The 20242-nt window shown below is 51.4% G+C and overlaps 1 protein-coding gene across 2 annotated transcripts in view; it reads right to left on the bottom strand.

Moving 5' to 3' along the window:
* Positions 1–20242, bottom strand: part of SHISA4 (shisa family member 4) — a 62976-nt gene that overhangs the window by 15470 nt on the left and 27264 nt on the right. The window contains exons 2-4 of one of the 2 annotated variants that reach the window (XM_065595128.1): positions 14751–14922; positions 10542–10675; positions 5790–6234 (exon numbers count right to left, since the gene is read on the bottom strand). In XM_065595128.1, coding sequence (XP_065451200.1) covers positions 5822–6234; positions 10542–10675; positions 14751–14922 — 719 coding nt within the window. In that variant the 3' untranslated portion in view covers positions 5790–5821. The remainder of the gene's footprint in view (positions 1–5789; positions 6235–10541; positions 10676–14750; positions 14923–20242) is intronic. The other variant, XM_065595129.1, reaches the window with a different exon arrangement.

Here is a 20242-nt window from a genome sequence, read left to right as displayed (position 1 = left end):
AACCTTCTCAGGTAAGGAGTTCCACAAGTTGACTGTGCGCTGCGTGAAGAAGAACTTCCTTTTATTTGTTTTAAACCTGCTGCCTATTAATTTCATTTGATGACCCCTAGTTCTTGTATTATGGAAATAAGTAAATAACTTTTCCTTATCCACTTTCTCCACCTCACTCATGATTTTATATATCTCTATCATATCCCCCCTTAGTCTCCTCTTTTCCAAGCTGAAGAGTCCTAGCGTCTTTAATCTCTCCTCATATGGGACCCGTTCCAAACCATTAATCATTTTAGTTGCCCTTTTCTGAACCTTTTCTAGTACCAGTATATCTTTTTTGAGATGAGGAGAACACATCTGTATGCAGTATTCGAGATGAGGGCGTACCATCGATTTATGTAAGGGCAATAATATATTCTCAGTCTTATTCTCTATCCCCTTTTTAATGATTCCTAACGTCCTGTTTGCTTTTTTGACCGCCTCTGCACACTGCGTGGACATTTTCAGAGAACTATCCACGATGACTCCAAGATCTTTTTCCTGACTTGTTGTAGCTAAATTAGCCCCCATCATATTGTATGTATAGTTGGGGTTATTTTTTCCAATGTGCATTACTTTACATTTATCCACATTAAATTTCATTTGCCATTTTGTTGCCCAATCACTTAGTTTTGTGAGATCTTTTTGAAGTTCTTCACAGTCTGCTTTGGACTTAACTATCTTTAGCAGTTTAGTATCATCTGCAAACTTTGCCACCTCACTGTTTACCCCTTTCTCCAGATCATTTATGAATAAGTTGAATAGGATCGGTCCGAGGACTGACCCTTGGGGAACACCACTAGTTACCCCTCTCCATTCTGAGAATTTATCATTAATTCCTACCCTTTGTTCCCTGTCTTTTAACCATTTCTCAATCCATGAAAGGACCTTCCCTCTTATCCCATGGCAGCTTAATTTACATAAGAGCCTTTGGTGAGGGACCTTGTCAAAGGCTTTCTGGAAATCTAAGTACACTATGTCCACTGGATCCCCCTTGTCCACATGTTTTTCTATGTGTCGGGCAATTTTATTCTTAACTATTGTTTCGACTAATTTGCCTGGTACAGATGTTAGACTTACCAGTCTGTAATTGCCGGGATCACCTCTAGAACCCTTTTTAAATACTGGCGTTACATTAGCTAACTTCCAGTCATTGGGTACAGAAGTCGATTTAAAGGACAGGTTACAAACCTTAGTTAACAGTTCCGCAACTTCACATTTGAGTTCTTTCAGAACTCTTGGGTGAATGCCATCTGGTCCCAGTGACTTGTTAATGTTAAGTTTATCAATTAATTCCAAAACCTCCTCTCGTGACACTTCAATCCGTGACAGTTCCTCAGATTTGTCACCTACAAAAGCCAGCTCAGGTTTGGGAATCTCCCTAACATCCTCAGCCGTGAAGACTGAAGCAAAGAATCCATTAGTTTCTCCGCAATGACTTTATCGTCTTTAAGCGCTCCTTTTGTATCTCGATCATCAAGGGCCCCACTGGTTGTTTAGCAGGCTTCCTGCTTCTGAGGTACTTAAAAAACATTTTGTTATTACCTTTGGAGTTTTTGGCTAGCCGTTCTTCAAACTCCTCTTTGGCTTTTCTTATTACATTCTTGCACTTAATTTGGCAGCGTTTATGCTCCTTTCTATTTGCCTCACTAGGATTTGACTTCCACTTTTTAAAGGAAGTCTTTTTATCTCTGACTGCTTCTTTTACATGGGTGTTAAGCCACGGTGGCTCTTTTTTAGTTCTTTTTCTGTGTTTCTTAATTTGGGGTATACATTGAAGTTGGGCCTCTATTATGGTGTCTTTAAAAAGCGCCCATGCAGCTTGCAGGGATTTCACTTTAGTCACTGTACCTTTTAACTTCTATTTAACTAACCCCCTCATTTTTGCATAGTTCCCCCTTTTGAAATTAAATACCACAGTGTTGGGCTGTTGAGATGTTCTTCTCACCACAGGGATGTTGAACGTTATTGTATTATGGTCACTATTTCCAAGCGGTCCTGCTATAGTTACCGCTTGGACCAGCTCCTGCGCTCCACTCAGGACTAAATCTAGAGTTGCCTCTCCCCTTGTGGGTTCCCGTACCAGCTGCTCCATGAAGCAGTCATTTAAAGTATCGAGAAATTTTATCTCTGCATTTCGTCCTGAAGTGAAATGTTCCCAGTCAATATGGGGATAATTGAAATCCCCCACTATTATTGAGTTCTTAATTTTGATAGCCTCTCTAATTTCCCTTAGCATTTCATCATCACTATTACCGTCCTGGTCAGGTGGTCGATAATAGATCCCTAATGTTATATTCTTATTAGAGCATGAAATTTCTATCCATAGAGATTCTATGGAACATGCGGATTTGCTTAAGATTTTTACTTCATTTGATTGTACATTTTCTTTCACATATAGTGCCACTCCCCCCCCTGCACGACCTGTTCTGTCCTTCTGATATATTTTGTATCCCAGAATGATTGTGTCCCATTGATTGCTCTCAGTCCACCAGGTTTCTGTGATGCCTATTATATCAAAATCCTCCTTTATCACAAGGCACTCTAGTTCACCCATCTTATTATTTAGACTTCTAGCATTTGTGTACAAGCACTTTAAAAACTTGTCACTGTTTATTTGTCTGCCCTTTTCTGATGTATCAGATTCTTTTTTATGTGAATGTTTATCATCTGATCTGGCCCCTACTTTATCCTCTTCCATCCTCTGCTCCTGACTATAACCTGGAGATTCTCTATCACTAGACTCTCCCCTAAGAGAAGTCTCTGTCCGAGCCACATGCTCCTCTGCAGCAGTCGGCTTTCACAGAATCACAGAATCACAGAATATCAGAGTTGGAAGGGACCTCAAGAGGTCATCTAGTCCAACCCCCTGCTCAAAGCAGGACCAATTCCCAGCTAAATCATCCCAGCCAGGGCTTTGTCAAGCCGGACCTTAAAAACCTCCAAGGAAGGAGACTCCACCACCTCCCTAGGTAATGCATTCCAGTGTTTTACCACCCTCCTAGTGAAATAGTTTTTCCTGATATCCAACCTGGACCTCCCCCACTGCAACTCGAGACCATTGCTCCTTGTTCTGTCATCTGCCACCACTGAGAACAGCCGAGCTCCATCCTCTTTGGAACCCCCCCTTCAGGTAGTTGAAGGCTGCTATCAAATCCCCCCTCATTCTTCTCTTCTGGAGACTAAACAATCCCAGTTCCCTCAGCCTCTCCTCATAAGTCATGTGCTCCAGCCCCCTAATCATTTTTGTTGCCCTCCGCTGGACTCTTTCCAATTTTTCCACATCCTTCTTGTAGTGTGGGGCCCAAAACTGGACACAGTATTCCAGATGAGGCCTCACCAATGTCGAATAAAGGGGAACGATCACGTTCCTCGATCTGCTGGCAATGCCCCTACTTATACAGCCCAAAATGCCGTTAGCCTTCTTGGCAACAAGAGCACACTGTTGACTCATATCCAGCTTCTCGTCCACTGTGACCCCTAGGTCCTTTTCTGCAGAACTGCTACCTAGCCATTTGGTCCCTAGTCTGTAGCAGTGCATGGGATTCTTCCGTCCTAAGTGCAGGACTCTGCACTTGTCCTTGTTGAACCTCATCAGGTTTTTTTCGGCCCAATCCTCTAATTTGTCTAGGTCCCTCTGTATCCGATCCCTACCCTCTAGTGTATCTACCACGCCTCCTAGTTTAGTGTCATCTGCAAACTTGCTGAGAGTGCAGTCCACACCATCCTCCAGATCATTAATAAAGATATTAAACAAAACCGGCCCCAGGACTGACCCTTGGGGCACTCCGCTTGAAACCGGCTGCCAACTAGACATGGAGCCATTGATCACTACCCGTTGGGCCCAACGATCTAGCCAGCTTTCTATCCACCTTACAGTCCATTCATCCAGCCCATACTTCTTTAACTTGGCGGCAAGAATACTGTGGGAGACCGTATCAAAAGCTTTGCTAAAGTCAAGGAATAACACATCCACTGCTTTCCCCTCATCCACAGAGCCAGTTATCTCATCATAGAAGGCAATTAGGTTAGTCAGGCACGACTTCCCCTTCGTGAATCCATGCTGACTGTTCCTGATCACTTTCCTCTCCTCTAAATCTTTCATAATTGATTCCTTGAGGACCTGCTCCATGATTTTTCCAGGGACTGAGGTGAGGCTGACTGGCCTGTAGTTCCCCGGATCCTCCTTCTTCCCTTTTTTAAAGATGGGCACTACATTAGCCTTTTTCCAGTCATCTGGGACCTCCCCCAATCGCCATGAGTTTTCAAAAATAATGGCTAACGGCTCTGCAATCTCACACGCCAACTCCTTTAGCACCCTCGGATGCAGCGCATCCGGCCCCATGGACTTGTGCACGTCCAGTTTTTCTAAATAGTCCCGAACCACTTCTTTCTCCACAGAGGGTTGGTCACCTTCTCCCCATGCTGTACTGCCCAGTGCAGCAATCTGGGAGCTGACCTTGTGCGTGAAGACAGAGGCAAAAAAATCATTGAGTACATTAGCTTTTTCCACATCCTCGGTCACTAGGTTGCCTCCCTCATTCAGTAAGGGGCCCACACTTTCCTTGATTTTCTTCTTGTTGCTAACATACCTGAAGAAACCCTTCTTGTTACTCTTAACATCTCTTGCTAACTGCAACTCCAAGTGTGATTTGGCCTTCCTGATTTCACTCCTGCACGCCTGAGCAATATTTTTATACTCCTCCCTGGTCATTTGTCCAATCTTCCACTTCTTGTAAGCTTCTTTTTTGCGTTTAAGATCAGCAAGGATTTCACTGTTTAGCCAAGCTGGTCGCCTGCCATATTTACTATTCTTTCTACACATTGGGATGGTTTGTTCCTGCAACCTCAATAAGGATTCTTTAAAATACAGCCAGCTCTCCTGGACCCCTTTGCCCTTCATGTTATTCTCCCAGGGGATCCTGTCCATCTGTTCCCTGAGGGAGTCAAAGTCTGCTTTTCTGAAGTCCAGGGTCCGTATTCTGCTGCTCTCCTTTCTTCCTTGTGTAAGGATCCTGAACTCAACCATCTCATGGTCACTGCCTCCCAGGTTCCCATCCACTTTTGCTTCCCCTACTAGTTCTTCTCTGTTTGTGAGTAGCAGGTCAAGAAAAGCTTTGCCCCTAGTTGGTTCCTCCAGCACTTGCATCAGGAAATTGTCCCCTACACTTTCCAAAAATTTCCTGGATTGCCTGTGCACCGCTGTATTGCTCTCCCAGCAGATATCAGGGTGATTAAAGTCTCCCATGAGAACCAGGGCCTGCGATCTAGCAACTTCTGCTAGTTGCCAGAAGAAAGCCTCGTCCACCTCATCCCCCTGGTCTGGTGGTCTATAGCAGACTGCAACCACGACATCACCCTTGTTGCTCACACTTCTCAACTTTATCAACCTTTATCTCAGGTTTTTCTGCAGTTTCATACCGGAGCTCTGAGCAGTCATACTCCTCTCTTACATACAACGCAACTCCCCCACCTTTTCTGCCCTGCCTGTCCTTCCTGAACAGTTTATATCCATCCATGACAGTACTCCAGTCATGTGAGTTATCCCACCAAGTCTCTGTTATTCCAATCACATCATAGTTCCCTGACTGTGCCAGGACTTCCAGTTCTCCCTGCTTTTTTCCCAAGCTTCTTGCATTTGTGTATAGGCACTTAAGATAACTCATCGATCGTCCCTCTTTCTCAGCATGAGACAGGAGTCCTCCCCTCTTGCGCTCTCCTGCTTGTGCTTCCTCCCAGGATCCCATTTCCCCACTTACCTCAGGGCTTTGGTCTCCTTCCCCCGGTGAACCTAGTTTAAAGCCCTCCTCACTAGGTTAGCCAGCCTGCTGGCGAAGATGCTCTTCCCTCTCTTCGTTAGGTGGAGCCCGTCTCTGCCTAGCACTCCTTCTTCTTGGAACACCATCCCATGGTCGAAGAATCCAAAGCCTTCTCTCCGACACCACCTGCGTAGCCATTCGTTGACTTCCACGATTCGACGGTCTCTACCCCGGCCTTTTCCTTGCACAGGGAGGATGGACGAGAACACCACTTGCGCCTCAAACTCCTTTATCCTTCTTCCAAGAGCCACGTAGTCTGCAGTGATCCGCTCAAGGTCATTCTTGGCAGTATCGTTAGTGCCCACGTGGAGAAGCAGGAAGGGGTAGCGATCCGAGGGCTTGATGAGTCTCGGCAGTCTCTCCGTCACATCGTGTATCCTAGCTCCTGGCAAGCAGCAGACCTCTCGGTTTTCCCGGTCGGGGCGGCAGATAGATGACTCAGTCCCCCTGAGGAGGGAGTCCCCGACCACCACCACCCTCCTCCTCCTCTTGGGAGTGGTGGTTGTGGAACCCCCATCTCTAGGACAGTGCATCTTTTGCCTTCCAAAGATGCTTTTCCCCCATCTCCTAGTTTAAAAACTGCTCTACAACCTTTTTAATGTTTAGTGCCAGCAGTCTGGTTCCACTTTGGTTTAGGTGGAGCCCATCCTTCCTGTATAGGCTCCCCCCATTCCAGAAGTTTCCCCAGTTCCTAATGAATGTAAACCCCTCCTCTCTACACCAGCGTCTCATCCACGCATTGAGACTCTGAAGCTCTGCCTGCCTACCTGGCCCTGCGTGTGGAACTGGGAGCATTTCTGAGAATGCCACCATAGAGGTCCTGGATTTCAGTCTCTTCCCTAGCAGCCTAAATTTGGCCTCCAGGACATCTCTCCTACCCTTCCCTATGTCATTGGTACCTACGTGTACCACGACCACCGGCTCCTCCCCAGCACTATACACAAATGCAAGAAGCCTGGGAAACAAGCAGGGAGAACTGGAAGTCCTGGCACAGTCAGGGAACTATGATGTGATTGGAATAACAGAGACTTGGTGGGATAACTCACATGACTGGAGTACTGTCATGGATGGATATAAACTGTTCAGGAAGGACAGGCAGGGCAGAAAAGGTGGGGGAGTTGCATTGTATGTAAGAGAGGAGTATGACTGCTCAGAGCTCCGGTATGATACTGCAGAAAAACCTGAGTGTCTCTGGATAAAGTTGAGAAGTGGGAGCAACAAGGGTGATGTCGTGGTTGGAGTCTGCTATAGACCACCAGACCAGGGGGATGAGGTGGACGAGGCTTTCTTCTGGCAACTAGCAGAAGTTGCTAGATCGCAGGCCCTGGTTCTCATGGGAGACTTTAATCACCCTGATATCTGCTGGGAGAGCAATACAGCGGTGCACAGGCAATCCAGGAAATTTTTGGAAAGCGTAGGGGACAATTTCCTGGTGCAAGTGCTGGAGGAACCAACTAGGGGCAAAGCTTTTCTTGACCTGCTGCTCACAAACAGGGAAGAACTAGTAGGGGAAGCAAAAGTGGATGGGAACCTGGGAGGCAGTGACCATGAGATGGTCAAGTTCAGGATTCTGACACAAGGAAGAAAGGAGAGCAGCAGAATATGGACCCTGGACTTCAGAAAAGCAGACTTTGACTCCCTCAGGGAACAGGTGGGCAGGATCCCCTGGGAGAATAACATGAAGGGCAAAGGGGTCCAGGAGAGCTGGCTGTATTTTAAAGAATCCTTATTGAGGTTGCAGGAACAAACCATCCCGATGTGTAGAAAGAATAGTAAATATGGCAGGCGACCAGCTTGGCTAAACAGTGAAATCCTTGCTGATCTTAAACGCAAAAAAGAGGCTTATAAGAAGTGGAAGATTGGACAAATGACCAGGGAGGAGTATAAAAATATTGCTCAGGCGTGCAGGAGTGAAATCAGGAAGGCCAAATCACACTTGGAGTTGCAGTTAGCAAGAGATGTTAAGAGTAACAAGAAGGGTTTCTTCAGGTATGTTAGCAACAAGAAGAAAATCAAGGAAAGTGTGGGCCCCTTACTGAATGAGGGAGGCAACCTAGTGACCGAGGATGTGGAAAAAGCTAATGTACTCAATGATTTTTTTGCCTCTGTCTTCACGCACAAGGTCAGCTCCCAGATTGCTGCACTGGGCAGTACAGCATGGGGAGAAGGTGACCAACCCTCTGTGGAGAAAGAAGTGGTTCGGGACTATTTAGAAAAACTGGACGTGCACAAGTCCATGGGGCCGGATGCACTGCATCCGAGGGTGCTAAAGGAGTTGGCGGGTGAGATTGCAGAGCCATTAGCCATTATTTTTGAAAACTCATGGCGATCGGGGGAGGTCCCAGATGACTGGAAAAAGGCTAATGTAGTGCCCATCTTTAAAAAAGGGAAGAAGGAGGATCCGGGGAACTACAGGCCAGTCAGCCTCACCTCAGTCCCTGGAAAAATTATGGAGCAGGTCCTCAAGGAATCAATTATGAAACATTTAGAGGAAAGGAAAGTGATCAGGAACAGTCAGCATGGATTCACGAAGGGGAAGTCGTGCCTGACTAACCTAATTGCCTTCTATGATGAGATAACTGGCTCTGTGGATGAGGGGAAAGCAGTGGATGTGTTATTTCTTGACTTTAGCAAAGCTTTTGATACTGTCTCCCACAGTATTCTTGCCACCAAGTTAAAGAAGTATGGGCTGGATGAATGGACTGTAAGGTGGATAGAAAGCTGGCTAGATCGTCGGGCTCAACGGGTAGTGATCAATGGCTCCATGTCTAGTTGGCAGCCGGTTTCAAGTGGAGTGCCCCAAGGGTCGGTCCTGGGGCCGGTTTTGTTTAATATCTTTATTAATGATCTGGAGGATGGTGTGGACTGCACTCTCAGCAAGTTTGCAGATGACACTAAACTAGGAGGCGTGGTAGATACACTAGAGGGTAGGGATCGGATACAGAGGGACCTAGACAAATTAGAGGATTGGGCAGAAAAAAACCTGATGAGGTTCAACAAGGACAAGTGCAGAGTCCTGCACTTAGGACGGAAGAATCCCATGCACTGCTACAGACTAGGGACCGAATGGCTAGGTAGCAGTTCTGCTGAAAAGGACCTAGGGGTCACAGTGGACGAGAAGCTGGATATGAGTCAACAGTGTGCTCTTGTTGCCAAGAAGGCTAACGGCATTTTGGGCTGTATAAGTAGGGGCATTGCCAGCAGATCGAGGAACGTGATCGTTCCCCTTTATTCGACATTGGTGAGGCCTCATCTGGAATACTGTGTCCAGTTTTGGGCCCCACACTACAAGAAGGATGTGGAAAAATTGGAAAGAGTCCAGCGGAGGGCAACAAAAATGATTAGGGGTCTGGAGCATATGACTTATGAGGAGAGGCTGAGAGAACTGGGATTGTTTAGTCTCCAGAAGAGAAGAATGAGGGGGGATTTGATAGCAGCCTTCAACTACCTGAAGGGGGGTTCCAAAGAGGATGGAGCTCGGCTGTTCTCAGTGGTGGCAGATGACAGAACAAGGAGCAATGGTCTCAAGTTGCGGTGGGGGAAGTCCAGGTTGGATATCAGGAAAAACTATTTCACTAGGAGGGTGGTGAAACACTGGAATGCGTTACCTAGGGAGGTGGTGGAGTCTCCTTCCTTGGAGGTTTTTAAGGCCCGGCTTGACAAAGCCCTGGCTGGGATGATTTAGCTGGGAATTGGTCCTGCTTTGAGCAGGGGGTTGGACTAGATGACCTCTTGAGGTCCCTTCCAACTCTGATATTCTATGATTCTATGATTCTATGATTCTATAAGTCTGTCTAGATGCCTCGAGAGATCCGCAACCTTCGCACCAGGCAGGCAAGTCACCATATGGTTCTCCCGGTCATCACAAACCCAGCTATCTACGTTTCTAATGATCGAATCTCCCAATACTAATACCTGCCTTTTCCTAGCAACTGGAGTTCCCTCCCCTGGAGAGGTAACCTCAGTGCGAGAGGCAACCCCAGCACCGTCTGGAAGGAGGGTCCCAACTATGGGAAGGTTTCCCTCTGCTCCTGTTGACTGCTCTGCTTCCCTCGGCCTTTCATCCTGCTCAACAGCGCAGGGGCTGACCGGAGGTGGGACAATTCTACAGTGTCCCGGAAAGCCTCATCAACATACCTCTCTGCCTCCCTTAGCTCCTCCAGTTCCGCCACCCTTGCCTCCAGAGTCTGTACGTGGTCTCTGAGGGCCAGGAGCTCCTTGCACCGAATGCACACATACGCCACCCGCCCATGGGGCAGGTACTCATATGTGCTACACTCAGTGCAATAAACTGGATAGCTCCCACTCTGCAGCTGGGCTTCTGCCTGCATTTTCTCCTAGTTAATGAAGGGGTTGTTTAAAGCAAGAAGTTTTGAATGTAGTTTGGGCTATAGGTTTTAAGGGGAATAAAGGGTATAAGATAGACCGGCAAGGGACCCACGCTCCTTTCCTGCTCCCCTTCCAAACTCCCTTGCGAAACTCCCTGTTAGCAGCCCCTGTTCGCAAAAGCTCAATTGCATCCCTCCCATCTCTCCCCAGCCTAGAGTCAAAGAGAACTAAACCAACCAACATTTACCAAGTACTTCCTGTGCCTGAGCCCCCTCTGGTGCCCCCTCTGCCCCCCCTCCTGGGCCCACCCTGCTCTTCCCAGGCCGTGGCTGCACAGAGGGTAGTTGTGCTGCCAGCCCCTACCTTGGAAGGGTGTCCGCATGTGCTGCCGTCTCTGGTACAGGTAGCAGCAGGAGCACATGAAGCAGCAGATGATGGTGGCAACGATGGCCACGAAGAGGACGACGGCTGAGGCAATGCCAGCGATGGTCTTTGGGCTGTGGGACACAAGCAGACATGGTTACAGGGCAGTCTCAAGTACTGTCCCGAGTGCCCAATGCTGCCCTTCCCTGGACCAAGTGGATCCTTCACAGACACATGCTGGCTATATGCTGCACATAGAGAGATGTGCAGTTCACAGGCAGCGCCTGATCCCTGTGCATTGCATGGATCCAGCTCCCTGCAAGGGATGAATCCTGGGACCCTGCCCTCCCTCCCCAAGGCTGTGGAGATGAAAGGATTAATGGGTGGTCTTGGGGTTTGTGCATGGCTGGGCAGGGCCGCCCGGGGGGCGGGGGCAAATGGGGCAATTTGCCCCAGGCCCTGGGCCCCACAGGGGCCCCCACGAGAATATAGTATTCTATAGTATTGCAACTTTTTTTTATGGAAGGGGCCCCCGAAATTGCTTTGCCCCAGGCCCCCTGAATCCTCTGGGCAGCCCTGTGGCTGGGACTTGGGACCCCTTCCCCAACCCTGGGAATGCTCCACCTGATGTTCTGGGCAGTGCTTTGATCGAGTAGAGGCTGCCTGTGCCATGAGTCACTGGAGACCTGGATCATAGCAGCAGGCAAAATCCTCCCAAAAGATTACAACGGAGAAGAGAAAGGCAGGCTTTGCAGAGCTCCCCTAATGTCTCTGCCCTGCACCTCAGCACAGTGGGCTTCATTCCACTCAGGGCTCCACTGCAGGGATGAGAGACCCACTGCCACTGGAGTTTGGAACCCACATGGGAATGGGCAGTGCACTGGAGCACACTGCATGCCATGCCCCGCCACCCCCACCACGCACCGCTGCCTCCCCCCACATACACGGCCATGCACGACCATTCCCCCCCGCACCATGTACATGGCCACACGCCACCGCCCCCCCATACACAGCCATGCCTCCCCGTGTGTACAGCCATACACTGCGATCCCCCCAAACATATATGGCCATGCACCACCGCATCCCCCATATACACGGCCACGCACTGCCGCCCCCCACACATACATAGCTCCCCGCCCACCAACATAAATGGCCATGCACAGAACATTCCCTCTCATACACAGCCAGACACTGCTGCCCCCTCCACATACATGGCCATGCACCACCAGTGGCCCCCCATGCAGAGCCCTGCCCCAGTGCTCCCTTCCCCTAAATGGCCACATGCTGCTGCCCCCTCCCCCAACACTACAGCCACTAACCAAGATGCCTCCCCAAACACAGCCCCACCCTTCCCACACACACCTGCACTGGCTGCACGCACACACACACACACACCACGCAGACTGCAGGGGATCTTCAGTCCTGGGTGCTATCAGGTGCCAAGTCCCCTCTCCCTCCCTTCATCTCCTCCCCTCCTCCCTCAGCCCCTCCTTCAGCTCCTTCTCACCCTCCATCTCCAACCTGAATCCCCAGTCATCCCTCCCCTTTCGCTCGGCCTTTAACATGTGGCCCTCTCCCCTCACACAAATCCTTCCCTGAGTCTCCACCCCAACCCCCAAATGGGCAGCCTCCTCCCACTGCTCTCGCTTCCCCCTCTAGCCTGTCCACTGTGGCGACTCGCACACACTTGCTTGCCTTAGGGACCTTCTGGGCTTGTCACCATGGCTGGGTAGCCAACCAGTGAGGGCTGCAAACCATGCCCTCTTCCAGCCATGGCTGGTGAGCAACCTGACCCCCAGCCTGAGCCCCAGGGTTGTGGCTATCCACGCGCTCCTGGCCACCAGGCCACAGGGCAATGCACCCAGCAGGAGTGACGAAGACACAGCAGCCAAGCTACTTGACAGCACAGGTGTGCACAGCACAACACACCTGCACTCCGCTCTGCACAGGCTCCTGGCTAAACACTGGGGCTAAATGCAAGGCTCACTCCTTATCTTCAAAGCCCTGCACTGGACTGTCCAAGAGCTCCCTCCCACTGCCAGATCCTACCCTGTCACCACAGCTCACGTCATGGGAGCAACAGAAATGCTAAGCTCACAAGAGCAGGGGGAGGACGGGAGGACTTGGCTACAGGGCTGGCTGCTGGGAGAGATCAGAACAAGCACCAATCTCAGCCACTTCTTCCCACAATCAAACCCAAGGAGCCTGGCACGGTGGGATTTAGATGTTGTGAGCACAATGCTAAGGAGGAGACAGTACTGAGCCAGACAGAAGCCCTGTGGCCTCTCCTCCAGCCTCACCCTCCAGTTGGTCGACTCGACACTACTGATCACACCAACCTTCTCACCCCCATCAGCTTATCCTGTGTGCTTGTGTCCTCACCCCATGCCTTCAGCCATCTTTCCCCCTTACTCTGGGTAGAGCCTAAGCATCGGGGATGGGCAGGTGATGCTCCAGTCGTGCCCTGGCCACTAGCCACAAGCGTTCAGTAATCACACCCATTAGAGATCCACTGCAATAGCAGCTCACGTTACAAACTTGCCGCTGGATACTCATCTCTGTCTTGCACATGGAGGAACTCAAGGCAACAGCACTCCGCAAAGAGTCCCTGACTCAGCACTGCACTGTGGCCCATTTATCCCAGTTTCAGCAGCACAGCGAACCAGGCACAGGGGAATTCCTCTGGCATGGGGGGAAGCCCTGCAGAAGACAAGGCCTGTGTAATGGCTCTGCACCGCCCCTCACAGCTCTAAGGGGGCATGGCCAGAGCATTGGTGTGCTCTGCTTCCCTCTGTCAGGCACCAGGGCAGAGACAGAGACCACCCTGCACTCTGCCAGGAAGAGGCCATCCACCAGAGCTGGAGGGAGGAACAGCCACCTTTGGTAGCACTGGCTACCCGATCAGCAAGCATGGTCCTGCTTCCATAAAGCCCTGGGGGGAACTGTTATGCCCTCCTTTTTCTATCCACTCACAGGGTCATTATGGGCAGTTCTTCCATCCCCAGGGCCCTCAACTGGGGCTCAATCTTCCCCCACTTTACTCAGCATCTGTACGGAGCCACAGAGAGAGCAGGGGATACAGGATGGTCTGAAGGGCAGCAGTCACAGACATGGCCAGCCCCACCCGCCCACATCAGAGACAGCCAGCCCCGGCTCTTCCGGCACCTGTCTGAGTTCAGCACCTGTCTGAGGAGCAGAGGCCAGCCCATGCAGAGCTGATGCTGGTGGGAAGCACTTTGAACAACTCACCTCCTCTGACCCCCTGCTATTGAAGGCATCTCCTGCAGGTTGTTACATCTGTCAGTGGCCTGGGGGTCCTTCTGGGCTCCTCAAAGCCACTGGGTGCCCAAAGAGTCACAGCAGCAAATGCACCCACCTGCACTCCACTCCCCACATCCCCATGGCAGAGCTGGCCAAGGTGATGCCCAGACCTGATTATCACAACTTGCTGCACCTGGGAATGAAAATGCAGGACCTGGAAAAGCTCCAAAATGCAGCAACCCACCTGTTCAGCGCACAGACCACCATAAGCACGGTACCCTGGTTCCACTCTCTGTGCTGCCTCCCCACCCAATACAAAGCCGAGGGCAAGGTCTTTGTCCCAAGAGACAAAGCCCCGTAGCACCAGCCCTCAACACTTGAGAGTCACTTCCCCAGTGCAATCACCACCTCTCACGACAGCTACACCCCTGCAGCCATAACACCGTCAACAAACAGTGGGGATTCATTAGTGCAGGAGACAGAACTACCATGGGAGCCCGACCCAGACTGTGCAGCTACCTCCCAGAACAACACATCCAGAACTACCTGCAGCACTCACCCCTTTCTCTCAGAGCTCCTCATACACACATGCATCAACACCCAGCCATGCACCTGCTCCTACTTGGAGGAAGGGAGAGGAAGAGACATTGCTGCTTTTGCTATTTTTAACCTGTGGGAGGTAGGTGTCCAGATCCTGGGCTAGGGGCCAGCAGCCAAGCAGCTAGACAGAGAGTTCGTCACAGTGAGGAGAGATGTCAGAGGCCACAATACCCGAACTCTAGGCGGGGATGGCATGTGTCTTCAACTCCTGAAATTGGAGGCAGGAGTCTCAGCCTCCAATTGCCTGTCCATAACCCTATCAACACTCCCTCCCTGTGCCAGGACACAGTCGTTCTCAGTGGGACCAGTGTCCCAGGGAGCTCTGGCCAGGCTCCATGCCCCGCTCACCTGAAAGCAAGGCAGTGCTTCTGCTGCCTCTCCGTGATGAGCTTCAGGGGGTCGATGCAGCAGTAGCGCTGGTAACAATTGCCGCAGCAAAAGGTGAAGAAGTTGCAGTCAAAGCCAGGGTGCCATGAGCCATTCTTGTCCAGGTACCACAGGCAGTCTTCATCCGCCAAGCCTGTGGAGAAGGAAGCCAGCTGTCAGACCCCCCCGGACCCTTCAGAGCCCCCAGCCGGGGAGGGGCCCCACCTCTCCAACCCTCCAGTCCAGGAATTAGAATGCAGGCAGGGTCTGGGAGCTCTAGATCAGGTCCAGTGTTCCTGCTGCCCTTTCCCAGTTCAGTGATGGTTGCAAAGAGGTGTCCAGAACAATACTGGCTCTTGCTGCAGCAGACTGCCATGGCCTCTGCTCAGGTTTTTCTGAGTGTTACCCACTGGGGAAACATTCACACTGCTTTCCAAGGACAAGTCCCTCAAGCTGGGCCTGTGCATGCAGAGTCACTGCCCGTCCAAGGTGGCAGGAGCAGGACGTTCACAGCTAATGGCATGGTTATTGGGGCACAGCTCAGAGGCCTGGCAGGGGATGAACTGCCCTCTCTGAAGACTAGAGCATCTGGAGCAGTCCCTTTCTCACTGCCTTGCGTCAGGCTGGGGCATCCATCCTGGATGGGTTCCTGAGGTGAAGCATCTGGCAAGCATGGCCACTGAGACTCACATGGCAGGAGGCACCTTGTGTATAGAATATGGATTGGAACAGGGACTCCAGGCAAGCTCCGTCCTTTCCCCTCCCCCCCATACTCATACCAGAGAACAGCACAAGGTAAAAACGTATCAGGACTTCAGACAGGAAAGAAAAGCAGAGGCCTGCCTGGTTCCTCCTTCCAAAGAGAGCAGGGTTGTGAGTACGTGCTCATCAGGAGGGCGGACTGGGCCCCTCACGGGCACAGATCCATTAGACAGGGAATGCTGACGACCCACTCACCATGGAGAGAGCCACTCCAACTCAGTGAACAACTGATTTTGCAGTTTGGTGGCTGAACCAGGGGGATGGAATGGGAGGGCAGTGAGGTTCATTTCAAACCAATGTGTTTTGATGCCAGGATGCTCCCTTACACACACCTCCCCATACACAAGCTGTGCCAGAAACATCCCCACTCTGGGGGTACCTAGGAGGTGGCTGTGTGATGCCACCATGTTACCATGACAACATTACTCTACTGGCATAAGGAAGTGGTGTCACCTTGAAAAATATGTGACGGGGTAAAAACCTCAAACCTAACCCTCGCTCCTAGTGCAAGGTACTCACTGAGGAGAGCTGGGGACATGGCTATTGGCACTCAGCCCTCCCTCCTAAAGGGGGAGGCCCTGGCTTTACAGGAATGAGGATTCCAGGATTTTCCTGTTTATGTGAGCAGGGTCTGAATGAGCTCTCCCCGACATCTACTGATGCACTGAAGGAAAAGACTTCAGGACTTCAGACCATATTTGCACCCCAACTTTGCCTAGGTGATCAGCAGACCTGCTTTGCCAAAGTGATCAAGTGTGGGTGTTTTGGGTTAAAATTCACTTTAGTCTTGAATGCCATTATCCTTATTGTATGACTAAAGGGCAGCATAACTTCATTGACCATGCCTTAATTGAGGGGATCACCCTAAGTATAGCTTCACTCCCTAAGTAGGGGGTAGTGCTGCCAAATCAAAGTAGAAGTCAGACAGATGCTAACAGGTGTTCTTCTCTGGTGATGGGGAGTCCTTGAAGCTGTTTGACTTTCCTTTCCACAGTGTTAATGATAAAGCTGATCTCGCTTATGCATGGGTGGTGGGCAGGGCCGGTGCTACCATTTAGGCAAACTAGGCGGTTGCCTAGGGCGCCAAGATTTGGGGGCACCAAAGCAGTGCCCCCAATTTTTTTTACAGCGTCCTTACGCGCCCTCCCCGAGCACGCGGTCGCCGCTCCACTTCTCCCGCCTCCCAGGCTTGCAGCACCAATCAGCTGTTTGGCGCCGCAAGCCTGGGAGGGGAGGAGAATTAGAGCGGGGGAGGCGTGCTCGGGGAGGAGGCAGAGCAGAGGTGAGCTGGGGTGGGGAGCTGCCGCACGGCTCCCTGGGGTGGGGGGTAGATGCCACGGGGGAGGGCGCCTCAGGGCTGGGGGGGAGCTGCAGCGGGGGGCGCCTCAGGGCGGAGGGGGGGCGGGGAGCTGCTGCAGGGCGGGGGAGGGGCGCAAGGTGGAAGTTTCGCCTAGGGCGCGAAACTTCCTTGCACTGGCCCTGGTGGTGGGTGAAGCTTCCCCTTGAGGAGGCTAGTTCCCTGCCTGCCTCTTCCGGCCAAGGACCTGCCCCCACTTGCTGCTCTCAGGCCCCCACATTCGTGGTCCCAGCAAGAGGGGGGTGCTGAGAGCTCAGCCCCGGCCAGGGTTGGGACTGCAGCAGAGCTCTCTGTCCTGGCTGGAGCGCCGAGCCTGGAGCCTCTCCCTGGTTCCACCCCTTCTCCCGCAGCCCCACACTGTTCCACCCATGGCCCTGCCCCCGTTCTGCCCCCACTCGCCTCTTCCCTCCTCCCCCAAGACCAGATAGGCTCTGTACCCCACCGTGGCTCTAGAGCCACAGCAGCGAGCAAGAGCTCCTCCAGCCCTGGGCCTGTGCCGGGAGATTTTTCAGAGGGCTCCAAATCCACCACTGCCTCCACTCATTGGCGCAAGGTTTGGGGAGGCTTAGTCCCTGGCCTCCATTACGTGCCACCTATGCACTCATGTAAGAGTCTTTGTTTCTGATCAGGGATTACTAGAGCTGAAATCACTGATGACACGGGTAGGGGACTGAACCTTAGACATGGGGTGAGGTCATTGTTACAGTGAAAGACAGTGGAGAGGTTGCAGCAGCAGTGTGCTTCCCCATTACCCAGTGAAACCACTAAGAACTTACTGGGCTAAGTTGGTAAATCTCAGAATACAGTATTGCAAGTAGAGGCAGAGGCGGCTGTGAGTGGCAAGCACTCCTGAATACTGGGACTTCACTGATCTCTGTTTTGTAATGTTAAGAAAACCCCTAGATATTGAACCCAGCCATTGAGAAAAGAAAACTAAGGCGGGGAGAGGGGTTAACATGTTAAGGGCTGTTATAAAGAGGATGGTGATCAATTGTTCTGCATGACCACTGGAAATAGGACAAGAAGTAATGGCCTTAACCTGCAGCCAGGGAGATTTAGGTTAGATATTAGGAAAAATTTTCGAACTGTACAGATAGCAGCACTGGAACAGGCTCCCAAGGGAGGTCACAGCATCCCCTCATTGCAGGTTTTTAAGAGCAGGTTAGACACCCATCTGTCAGGGGTGGTCCAGGTTTACTTGGCCCTACCTCAGCACAGGGGACAGGACTTGACTTCTCATGGTCCAATGTCCCTTACAGTCCTACATTTCTATGGGTATGTCTACACTACAAAATTAGTTCGAATGTATAGAAGCCGGTTTTATTGAAATCGGTTGTATACAGCCGATTGTGTGTGTCCACACATAAAATGCTCTAGGTGCTCTAGTCGGCGGACCGCGTCCACAGTACGAGGCTAGCGTCGACTTCCGGAGCATTGCACTATGGGTAGCTATCCCACAGCTATCCCACAGTTCCCGCAGTCTCCGCCGCCCTTTGGAATTCTGGGTTGAGATCCCAATGCCCGGATGATGCAAAACAGTGTCGCGGGCGGTTCTGGGTACATGTCGTCAGGCCCCTCCCCCCCCCGTCACAGCAACGGCAGACAATAGATTCGCGCCTTTTTACCTGGGTTACCTGTGCAGACAACATGGAGCCCGCTCAGCTCAGCTGAGCTTACCGGCACCATATGTCCTCTGGGTGCCGGCAGACGTGGGACTGCATTGCTACACAGCAGCAGCTGCTAACTGCCTTTTGGCGGTAGACGTTGTAGCATGAGTGATAGCCGTGGGGCTGGCAGCCATAGGGCTGCATTGCACCAGCCCCTTGCCCTTTGGTAGGCTATGGTATATTATGACTGGTACCCATCGTCGTCATACTGGAGTGGCTGTCAATCATGGCCACCTGGGCAGACATGTTTCGATGATGATGGCTACCAGTCGTAGTATACTATTTTCTGCCAATTGCCCAGTATTGTCTGCTAAGCACCCAGAAGAGGCTGAGGGCGATGCTGGGTGCTGGCGGACGTGGGGCTGGCAGACGTGGGGCTGCATTGCTACACAGCAGCAGCCCCTTGCCTTTTGGCAGACGATGGTATATTATGACTGGTATCCATCATCATCGTACTGGAGAGGCTATCACTCATGCTGCACCGTCGGCTGCCAGCTTAAGATGTAAAAAATAGATTTGTTCTGTATTCATTTGCTTCCCCTTCCTCCGTGAAATCAATGGCCTGCTAAGCCCAGGGTTTTCAGTTTAATCTTTGGGGGGACCATTCTGTGTGACAGTTGTTTGTGTTTTTCCCTGTTCCTGTACCTGTACGCCATGTCGTCACTCGGCCCTCCCTCCCTCCCGCCCTCCCTCCTTCTCCTGGTCCATCAGATACTACTTTCGCGCCTTTTTTCTGACCAGGCGCCATAGCCAGCACTGGGATCATGGAGCCCGCTCAGATCACCGCGGCAATTATGAGCACTATGAACACCACGCGCATTGTCCTGGAGTATATGCAGAGCCAGGACATGCCAAGGCGAAACCCGGACCAGCCGAGGAGGCGATTGCAGCGCGGCGACGAGAGTGATGAGGAAATTGACATGGACATAGACCTCTCACAAGGCACGGGCCCCAGCAATGTGGAAATCATGGTGTCACTGGGGCAGGTTCATGCCATGGAACGCCGATTCTGGGCCCGGGAAACAAGCACAGACTGGTGGGATCGCATCGTGCTGCAGGTATGGGACGATTCCCAGTGGCTGCGAAACTTTTGCATGCGTAAGGGCACTTTCATGGAACTTTGTGACTTGCTTTCCCCTGCCCTGAAACGCCAGGATACCAAGATGAGAGCAGCCCTCACAGTTGAGAAGCGAGTGGCGAAAGCCCTGTGGAAGCTTGCAACGCCAGACAGCTACCGGTCAGTTGGGAATCAATTTGGAGTGGGCAAATCTACGGTGGGGGCTGCTGTGATCCCATTTGCCAGGGCAATGAAAGACCTGGTGATAGCAAGGGTAGTGACTCTGGGCAACGTGCAGTCAATAGTGGATGGTTTTGCTGAAATGGGATTCCCAAACTGTGGCGGGGCCATAGACGGAACCCATATCCCTATCTTGTCACCGGAGCACCAAGCCACCGACTACGTAAACCGCAAGGGGTACTTTTCAATGCTGCTGCAAGCCCTGGTGGATCACAAGGGACGTTTCACCAACATCAACGTGGGATGGCCGGGAAAGGTACATGATGCTCGCGTTTTCAGGAACTCTGCTCTGTTTTGAAAGCTGGAGGAAGGGACTTTCTTCCCGGACCAGAAAGTGACCGTTGGGGATGTTGAAATATCTATCGTGATCCTTGGGGACCCAGCCTACCCC

This window comes from Chrysemys picta, chromosome 4 (genome assembly GCF_011386835.1).
Source record: "Chrysemys picta bellii isolate R12L10 chromosome 4, ASM1138683v2, whole genome shotgun sequence".
Taxonomy (NCBI): domain Eukaryota; kingdom Metazoa; phylum Chordata; order Testudines; family Emydidae; genus Chrysemys; species Chrysemys picta.
The sequence above is the reverse complement of the archived record's forward strand: the minus strand, read 5'-3'. Positions and strand labels throughout refer to the sequence as shown.